This window comes from Mustelus asterias, chromosome 4, assembly GCF_964213995.1.
Source record: "Mustelus asterias chromosome 4, sMusAst1.hap1.1, whole genome shotgun sequence".
Taxonomy (NCBI): Eukaryota; Metazoa; Chordata; class Chondrichthyes; order Carcharhiniformes; family Triakidae; genus Mustelus; species Mustelus asterias.
The window spans coordinates 65160443-65171106 of record NC_135804.1 but is presented as its reverse complement, the minus strand read 5'-3'; the positions used below and the strand labels follow the sequence as shown (position 1 = coordinate 65171106).

The 10664-nt window shown below is 44.4% G+C and overlaps 1 protein-coding gene across 8 annotated transcripts in view; it reads right to left on the bottom strand.

Annotated features, from left to right (window-relative positions):
- Window positions 1–10664, bottom strand: part of slc38a7 (solute carrier family 38 member 7) — a 37476-nt gene that overhangs the window by 4069 nt on the left and 22743 nt on the right. For all 8 annotated transcript variants that reach the window (XM_078211170.1, XM_078211172.1, XM_078211176.1 and 5 more), the window contains exons 8-10: window positions 4215–4362; window positions 2970–3163; window positions 1873–1927 (exon numbers count right to left, since the gene is read on the bottom strand). In XM_078211170.1, coding sequence (XP_078067296.1) covers window positions 1873–1927; window positions 2970–3163; window positions 4215–4362 — 397 coding nt within the window. The remainder of the gene's footprint in view (window positions 1–1872; window positions 1928–2969; window positions 3164–4214; window positions 4363–10664) is intronic.

The following is a 10664-nucleotide window of genomic DNA, read 5'->3' as shown; positions in this document are numbered from 1 at the left end:
CTGGTTATGATTTTCAGAATTCTCCAATTTTAGAATGTTCCTAGCAGATTGGAAGTTTTCAAATGTGACAGCTATTCAAGAACAGAGGGTGAGATTTCATAATAATTCACGGCGTTACCGTGGCGGCACGGTAGCAGTGGTTAGCACTGCTGCTTCACAGCTCCAGGGTCCCGGGTTCGATTCCCGGCTCGGGTCACTGTCTGTGTGGAGTTTGCACATTCTCCTCGTGTCTGCGTGGGTTTCCTCCGGGTGCTCCGGTTTCCTCCCACAGTCCAAAGATGTGCGGGTTAGGTTGATTGGCCAGGTTAAAAATTGCCCCTTAGAGTCCTGGGATGCGTAGGTTAGAGGGATTAGCGGGTAAATATGTGGGGATAGGTAGGGCCTGGGTGGGATTGTGGTCGGTGCAGACTCGATGGGCCGAATGGCCTCCTTCTGCACTGTAGGGTTTCTATGAAATCTTTGCTCAGCACACCGTTTTAGGAAAGCTTTGGGAGTGCTAAACGATGGTTAACTTTATCACTTCAGGAGGAAAAGAAAAGCAGAATACTTTTCAACAGCTGATTTATGATTAATTGTTGCTACAAAAGTGAAAATACCATGGATGCTGGAAATCTGAAATAAAAATAAAAAATAGCAAAAATTCTCAGCAGGTACTGAGGAATAGTCCCAGACCTAAAACGTTAACTGTGCTTCTCTTGTCCCAGGTGCTGCCTGACCTGCTGAATATTTCCACGACGGAACGGTAGCACAGTGGCACTGCTGCTTCACAGCTCCAGGGACCTGGGTTCGATCCCGGCTCGGGTCACTGTCTGTGTGGAGTTTGCACATTCTCCTCGTGTCTGTGTGGGTTTCCTCCGGGTGCTCCGGTTTTCTCCCACAGTCCAAAGATGTGCGGGTTAGGTTGATTGGCCATGCTAAAATTGCCCCTTAGTGTCCTGAGATGCGTAGGTTAGAGGGATTAGCGGGTAAAATATGTAGGGATATGGGGGTAGGGCCTGGGTGGGATTGTGGTTGGTGCAGACTCGATGGGCCGAATGGCCTCTTTCTGCACTGTAGGGATTCTAAGTAAGCTTTATGTTTTTATTAATTATGAAAAGATGGTGTTCAGGGGAATTGGGAAACACAAGATCAGCAAGCACTCTTTATTGTATGGGATTAGTATACAAGAATAAAGAAGTTTTGCTGCAGTTGGTGAGACCACACCAGGAATACTGTGCACAGTTTTGGTCTCCTTGCCCAAGGAAGAATATATTTGTCTTGGAGAAGGTGCACCCGAAGTTCACCAAATTGGTTCCAGGAATGAGAGGGCTGTTCTTTGAGGAGAGTTTCAGTTTAAATGCCCAGTACTCTTCTAAACTCTGAAGTTTAGAAGAACGAGAAGAGATCTTAACAAAATAGATAAGGTTGGGAGAGGGTTTGTTCGGAGGGACTGTTCCTAGTGGCTGGTGAATCTAGAATTCAGAGACACGGCCTCAGGTTAAGGATATGAGGAGAATAATCTTCAAATAGGGCTGTGTATCTTTGGAACTGAACTTTATTTGGCACTTGAGACTCTCTCTCAGTCTACACCCTCAATACACTGCCCCCCACCCCGCAAGTCTGCAATCCTAATAAACCTTACCCCCCCCAGCGTACAATCCCAATAAGATCTCTCCCTTCAGTCTACAATCCCAGATTCTCTTAAATGAAGTGGATATTGGTTTGTCCAGAATCGTTTTGTATACCCCAGTCACGAGGAAATAGAAATTCAGCCGGGAAAATGGATTCTTTGGACTATGGAGCTGATCTGGACTTGGTGAGACCCTCCACTGTTTACAATCACAAGAGACCCCTCCTCCCCTGGTCATTGTGTGAGGTTTACTCAGTGTTTACCTGACAGAGTCGACTTGCTGGATTTCTGCGAGTTTTGCTTCTATCAGACAGAGTCCTAAACACAGAAAACATCATAGTAAGGAGAGAGTACGTCGAGAATCTGTTTCTGCTGTTCCTTCAGGCAGTGCATTCCCAGTCACAACTCAGAAATCTCATCTCCACATCTTCATTTGTCAATAACCTTGAATGTGTGCTCTCGTTACCAACCTTTCTGCCTTGACCAGAACCAATCATTTACAACAATGAAATCAAATCTTTACTTCACCTGCTCTGTTCTAAAGTGAATAATCAGGTTTCTCTACATCTGTGATATCCCTCATCTCTGGCCCCAATTTAGTAAAACTTCTATAGCACCTCTCATAACCTCAAACTATATCAAAACACCTATATTTTGCACCCAAAGTCCTTCTGAAGTGTGGTCACTTTTACAATGCACGGGAAAACTCCAGCAATGAGGTAATGACCAGATAATCTGTTTTAATGAAGTTTGTTGAGGTCAGGTCACCAGGGGGAACTCCCTTGCGTTTCTTCGAGCAATGGCATGGACCACTGTCACCCAAGAACAAACGGACCTCAGCTCAACTTCAAATGGGTCCCATCTGCCTTTCCCCACCAACCCACAGAGTGTTCCAGCCCGTCATTGACACTGCGGCTCTGGCCCGAGTAATCTGCTCAGATCAGCAGCCAGTTAAATGTTAACCACATACCTGTGGGTCTGGAATCACACGTAGGGCAGACAGGGTAAGGATGGCGGATTTCCTTTGCTAAAGGGCACGAGTGAGTTTTCATGCAAACTTAATAGCTTCACAATCGCAAAGGACTTAAATTTTTCAGGCACTGTGGTTGGATTTGAACTCAAGTCATTGGGTAACTAGGCCAATAACATGATCACTACCCTACTGTACCCCCCAGCTCCATACCCGTCTGCACAAAGTGAGACACTGGGAACAGATCATCAGGACATCGCACCCTGCTGTTTGCTCCCCCCTTCCCAATCACATCCATTATCTCCAACTCCTTCCCATGCCTGTGGTTCCTAAACACCCAGACCCCTTCGCTCAGCCACCCCCTCCACACCACCCTAGGGAGTGCTGTACCTGGGAAGACAAGGATGAAGCAAGCAGCCAATCCTCCAATCACAGAGATCACTTTCCCAATGTCTGGAATAAAAAGTGCCAGCACCAAGGTCAGGAAGAACCAGAACAGAGTCTGCAGAACCCGGCGCTGCCGCTCCAGGGACAGGTCCTCATCCTCACCCTTATAACGAAGCCATAGGCCCTCGATCACTGTCCTGGATTGGGGAAACAGGAAACAAATAGTTAGGGGGAGGCTGGGGGGGGGGGGGGGGGGGGGGGGGGGCCTAAGGGGGAGGCCAAGGGGGGGGGAGGGGGAGGCTAAGGGAGGGAGGCGGCGGCTAAGGGGGAGGGAGGCGGCGGCTAAGGGGGCTAAAAGGGAGGGAGGCGGCAGGGGGGCTAAGGGGGAGGGAGGTGGGCTACATGCCGTGGGAGGCTGCATGTGCCCTATTTAATTGTGTCTTTCTCCTTCCTGCCATTCCACCCTTCCTGAAGCTGGTGACTCCTGTCTGGGATACAGACCCAGGGTCACTCTCGGTCCAAGTGGTCACTTTATGTGCTGGGAAAATAAGCAAATGATTGAAATTTTTGGCTCCTGATTTCAGTTCACATATTTGCTTGTGGCAAAATACAAAACAAACTTGTGATAGCTTGCTAAGTTTCCTTTTGGAACTTGGTTTGCATGGCACTTACCACCTGCCAGATCATAACACATGACAGGGTGGAATCTGGAAGAGGATTTTTCACCTTGTAGCAGAGATTTGAACTAGGGGACACAATTTAAAAATAAGGGATATTCCATTTAAGAATGAGATAAGGAGAAACTTTTTCTCTCAGAGTAGTTAGTCTATGGAATGCTCTTCACCACAGTAGTCAAGAACATATCAAACTCTTAAAAGTATTCAAAGGTTATTGGGGGCAGGAAGGAAAGGGATGTTGATGCCACAAATCAGACCAACATTGTTTTATCAAATGGCCTACATTTGCTTTTAAATCGTATATTTATCTAACTAGAAAGGAAAGCTGGGACTCAAACCCCAAGACAGCTGTTTAAGCTGTACAAAATTCAACACAGACAGAGATTTTTGGTAGGCAGAGACCCATCAGCCATGATCAAATAGTACAAGCTCAAAGGGATGAATGGCCCTGATTTCAGTTGCAATTAATGGTGCTGATACCATAGGCTAATGAAAGGCTGAGCATGGCTCACAGCCCTTTGTTTCGTTTCCTGCCCTCTTTCTCTCTCTTGGACCCAGACAGAAGCCTTACCTGCCGCAGAAATGAAGAATGGGGTAGGACGTAAGCACACAAAGAATGATGGCAGCACGGGCAATGGTAACAGCGATATCGTTTGACGGGTAGGACAGCAAGACATCAACATTCACATTGGAGCCAAATGTCAGGAAACCGCAGACTCCTGGAGAGAGACATTCCATCAGGAAACATCAAGTTCTGATACCCACAGGCCCTAGGGTCAGGTACAGGGAGGCCACTAGGGTCAGATTTACACATCCTGCATACACCGACACTTCAATTAAACATTAAACACATGATCTGAGGGCCAAAGTCCCAAACACTCCCAGAACAGATATACTTGGGGTTAGATGTAGAGTAAAGCTCCCTCTATACTGTCCTCATCACACATTCCCAGGACAGGTAGAGCAGTGTTAGATACAGAGTAACACTCCCTTTGCACTGTCCCCATCAAACACTCCCAGGACACGTACAGCACGGGGTGAGATACAGAGTAAAGCTCCTTTTACATACTGTTTTCTGCAATAATATGCCCTCAGACCAATAAGGGGGCTGATTATATTAAATTTAGTATTTAGACAGATTTAGTCAACAGGCTAGAGATATGTGAACATTTACCCAAACTTGATGATATAATGATAATTATTAATAGAGTTTGAAAGGGAGAAACATTAACCAACTAAGATTCTAGATTTAGGTCAGAATAACTTCAATTTGATGAGACAGAGTTCTCACAGTGAAGAGTGCAGATCTGTTAGTGATTAAAAGTAAGAAGTTTAACAACACCAGGTTAAAGTCCAACAGGTTTATTTGGTAGCAAAAGCCACACAAGCTTTCGAGGCTCTGAGCCCCTTCTTCAGGTGAAGAAGGGGCTCAGAGCCTCGAAAGCTTGTGTGGCTTTTGCTACCAAATAAACCTGTTGGACTTTAACCTGGTGTTGTTAAACTTCTTACTGTGTTTACCCCAGTCCAACGCCGGCATCTCCACATAGTGATTAAAAGGACAGAAGATCAGTAGGAGCTCAGATTTAATGTGAACAGAACCAGTCCCTTAAGAGGGCCAGAGCTCCATTTGCCAAAAAAAAGACAGCCGTGGACAACTAGAGAGGTAAGGGATAACATAAAACTAAAAGAAAAAGCAGACAAAATGCAAATACAGCATAGATCCTTGCTAATGGGAAAGATACAAAGAACAGTAAAGGGTGACAAAAAAGTTAGTACAAAAAGGCAGCATGAACATTTGGTAACTGATAGCGTTGACCCGTTAGAGAGAATCTCCATTACAAGGGAGGAAGTGTTAGGTTTTTTAGGTAACATTAAAACTGACAAATCCCCAGGGCCTGATGGCATCTATCCTAGACTGCTCAGGGAGACAAGAGATGTAATTGCTGGGCCTCTGACGGAAATCTTTGTCTCTCCATTGGACACAGGTGAGGTCCCTGAGGATTGGAGGATAGCGAATGTGGTACCGTTATTTAAGAAGGGTAGCAGGGATAACCCGAGTAATTATAGGCCAGTGAGCTTGACGTCCGTGGTAGGGAAGTTGTTGGAGAGGATTCTTAGAGGCAGGATGTATGCGCATTTAGAACGGAACAATCTCATTGGTGACAGACAGCATGGTTTTGTAAGAGGGAGGTCGGGCCTTACAAATTTGGTGGAGTTTTTTGAGGAAGTGACAAAAACGGTTGACGAAGGAAGGGCCGTGGATGTCGTCTATATGGATTTCAGTAAGGCATTTGACAAAGTCCCTCATGGCAGGTTGGTTAAGAAGGTGAAGGCTCATGGGATACAAGGAGAGGTGGCTAGATGGGTAGAGAACTGGCTTGGCCACAGGAGACAGAGGGTAGCAGTCGAAGGGTCTTTTTCCGACTGGAGGTCTGTGATCAGTGGTGTTCCGCAGGGCTCTGTACTGGGACCTCTGCTATTTGTGATATATATAAATGATTTGGAAGGAGGTGTAACTGGTGTTATCAGCAAGTTTGCAGATGACACGAAGATGGCTGGACTTGCGGATAGCGATGAACATTGTCGGACAATACAGCAGGATATAGATAGGCTGGAAAATTGGGCGGAGAAATGGCAGATGGAATTTAATCCAGATAAATGCGAAGTGATGCATTTTGGAAGAACTAATGTAGGGGGGAGTTATACAATAAATGGCAGAGCCATCAAGAGTATAGAAACACAGAGGGACCCAAGTGTGCAAGTCCACAAATCCTTGAAGGTGGCAGCACAGGTCGAGAAGGTGGTGAAGGCGGCATATGGTATGCTTGCCTTTATAGGACGGGGCATAGAGTATAAAAGCTGGAGTCTGATGTTGCAGCTGTATAGAACGCTGGTTAGGCCACATTTGGAGTACTGCGTCCAGTTCTGGTCGCCGCACTACCAGAAGGATGTGGAGACTTTAGAGAGAGTGCAGAGAAGGGTTACCAGGATGTTGCCTGGTATGGAGGGTCTTAGCTATGAGGAGAGATTGGGTAAACTGGGCTTGTTCTCCCCGGAAAGACGGAGAATGAGGGGAGACCTAATAGAGGTGTACAAAATTATGAAGGGTATAGATAGGGTGAACAGTGGGAAGCTTTTTCCCAGGTCGGAGGTGACGAGGGGTCACGGGCTCAAGGTGAGAGGAGAGAGGTATAACTCAGATATTAGAGGGACTTTTTTTACACAGAGTGGTGGGGGCCTGGAATGCGCTGCCAAGTAGGGTGGTGGAGGCAGACACGCTGGCATCGTTTAAGACTTACCTGGATAGTCACATGAGCAGTCTGGGAATGGAGGGCTACAAACGAATGGTCTAGTTGGACCAATGAGCGGCACAGGTTTGGAGGGCCGAAGGGCTTGTTTCTTGTGCTGTACTGTTCTTTTAACAATGTTATCAATGAAAATCAGGAGATGGCAAATGCGCTGAGTAACCTCTTTGCGTATTTACAGGAAGAAATTAGCATGCTGGAAATCCCAAGGAAACTGTTACTGAATCTGGGACAGGGACTTAACAATGTTCATGTTAGCAAGATAGCAGTAATGAAGAAAGTAATAGAAAGTAGTCATTTGGTGATCCAGAACTTGAGAATTGATGAAAAAATACATTTTGTCAAAGCTTTTCATTTTGCACTCATTAGGACAATCGCAAGAATAGCAATGTTAGGGGGAAACAACAACTTAAAAAACTGTTTCATTACAGACTGCTGATTGGTTGGCAAGTGGATTCAGTTTTATGGAGGCGTTGCCGACAAGAATGTACCAATAGCATTAAAGCGTAGCAAGTTCCCAGGACAAGATGGCTCCCATTAAAAGGGTTACAAAGGAAGTCAGTGGGAGCAATGCAGATGCCCTAACTATACTCTTCCAAAAATAAAGTAAAGGAAATTCTCAGCAAATCTGACAGCATCTGAGGAGAGACAGATAGAGAGTTAATATTTCGAGTCTCATGACTTTCGAGTCTAATGACATAAGGATAGGTAGGAAAGTAAGTTGTGAAGTGGACATAAGGAATCTGCAACGGGACAGAGATAGGACAAGTGAGTGGGCAAAAAATTGTCAGATGGCATGTAATGTGGGAAAATATGTACTTGCCCACTTTGGCAGGAAGAATAGAAAAACAGTATACTATTTAAATGGAAAAAAAGTGCAAAACTCTAAGGTACAGAGGGATCTGGGTGCTCTGATACATGAGTCAAGAAATGCAGATGCAGCAAGTGAATAGGAAGGCAAATGAAATGTTGTCAGTCATTGCAAGTGAAATGGAATATAAAAGTGGGGATGTTTTACTACCGCTGTACAGAGCATTGGTGAGACCACATCTAGAATACTGTGCACAATTTTAGTCTCCTTATTTCAGAAAGGATATAAATGCATTAGAAGCAGTTCAGAGAAAATTCACTCAACTGATACCTGGGATGAGGGGGTTAATATAGGAGAAAAAGCTGAGCCTGTGTCCACTGGAGTCTAGAAAAACAAGAAATGATCTTATTGAGATCTTGAGGGGACTTAGACATGGTGGATGCTGAAAGAATCTTTCCCCTTGTGGGAGAGGTCAGAACTAGGGTACACAGTTTAAAAGTAAGAGGTTTCCATTTAAGATGGAGATGAGAATTTTTTTTAAAAATCTCAGGTCATGAATCTTTAGAACTCCTTTCCCCAGAGAGTTATGAAGGCAGGGCCAGTGAATACTGTTAAGGCAGTGATAGATAGATTGTTTACTAATAAGAGAGTCAAAAGTTATGGGAGTGCAAACAGGAAAGTGGAGCTGAAGACACAACCAGATCGTTCTTAATCTTATTGAATAATGAGGCAGATTTGAGGGACCAAATGATCTACTCCTGCTCCTAATAAGTTTGCATTTGTTTCAATAAACTCTGTCACATTTGACTCAAAACATGAACTGTTTCTCTCCCCACAACTGTTGCCAGTCCGGCTGAGTATTTCCTGCAGTTTCTGCTTTAATTTCAGATTTCCAGCACAAGCAGTATTTTGCTTTTAGTTTAGTGTAATTTTCGAAGATTCACTTGATTTGGAAACTATTCCTCCAGATTGAAAAAAATTGTGAATGTCACACTGCTAAAAAAGGAATATAACAAAGGGAAACCAGGGGATTTTAGACCAATTAGTCTACAATTTGTGATTGAGAAATTATGGAGTCTATAATTAAGGATATAGTGACCTTGAAAATCTTTAGCTGATCAGAGAGTCAGCCTGGATTTGAAACAGGTGGGTCATGCCACTCGATTTTCAAGTTTGCTGATGACACCACCATTGTGGGTCGAATCTCAAACAATGACAAGGCACAGTACAGGAAAGAATGAGAGAATTGGGTGAGCTGGTGTGACGACAATAATCTCTCCCTCAATGTCAACAAAACGAAGGAGATAGTCATCGACTTCAGGAAGCGTAAAGGAGAACATGCCCCTGTCTGCATCAATGGGGACAAAGTAGAAATGGTCGATAGCGTCAAGTTTTTAGGTGTCCAGATCACCAACAACCTATCCTGGTCCAGCCATGCGGATGCTATAGTTAAGAAAGCCCATCAAAGCCTCTGCTTTCTCAGAAATCTAAAGAAATTTGGCATAGTTGTTACAAATCCCACCAACTTCTACAGACGCACCATAGAAAGCATGCTTTCTGGTTGTATCACAGCTTGGTATGGCTCCTGCTCTGTCCAAGACCGTAAGAAACTACAACGGATCATGAATGCAGGGCAGTCCAACACTCAAACCAGCCTCCCATCCATTGACACTGTCTACACTTCCCGCTGCTTTGGAAAAGCAGCCAGCATAACCAAGGACTCCACACACCTCGGATATACTCTCTTCTATCTTCTTCCTTCCGGAAAAAGATACAAAAGTCTCAGATCACGTCCCAACCGACTCAAAAACAGCTTCTTCCTTGCTGCCGTCAGACTTTTGAATGGACCTACCTTAAGTTGATCTTTCTCTACACTCTAGCTGTGACGGTAACACTACATTCTCCACTCTCTCCTTTCCTTCTCTACGTATGGTATGCTTTGTCTGTATAGCATGCAAGAAACAATACTTTTCACTGTGTACTAATACATGTGGCAATAATAAATCAAAAATCAATCAAAAAGTTTGATTGAAATTTGCAAAGAGATGATTAAAGTAGTGGAAAGGGGAATGTGTGCAGATGTTATTTATGTGGACTTCCAGAAGGCACTTAATAAACTGCCCTCTGGATAAATTCACCAGACTGATTCCCAAATGGCAGGACTGACGTATGAAGAGAGACTGGATCGACTGGGCTTGTACTCACTGGAATTTAGAAGAATGAGGGGGGGATCTCATAGAAACATAAATTTCTGATGGAACTGGACAGGCGAGATGTGGGAAGAATATTTCCAATGCTGGGGAAATCTAGAACTAGGGGTCACAGACTAAGAATAAGGGGTAAGCCATTCAGGACTGAGATGAGGGAGAACTTCTTCGCTCAGATTTGGAAACCTGTGAAATTCTCTACCACAGAAAGCTGTTGGGGCCAGTTTGTTAGATATGTTCAAGAGGGAGCTGGATGTGGCCCTTGCGGCTAAAGGTATCATGGGGTATGGAGAGAAAGTATGATACTGAAAGTGCATGATCAGCCATGATCATATTGAATGGTGGTGCAGGCTTGAAGGGCTGAATGGCCTACTCCTGCAACTATTTTCTATGTTTCTACAAAGTTTGTCAGAGGCTGTCAAAAATGAACCTCTTGAAATTGAAGGCAAATTATTGCCCCCTTGTTTGAAAATTAGCTGAGTGCAGGGGAGGAGGAATAACAGACAGGCACATTAATTAGTTCTTGTGACCTCCAAGAATCTGTGTATGGATCTCAGGTATTCACAAAATTTATTAATGACTTGGATGATGGAACAGAAAGCCACAAATCCAAATTTGCTGATGACACAAACAGCTGTAGATGGAGTCACAATATTACAAAAGGGTATTGATTAATTAATTGGAGGGAATTTTTTTTA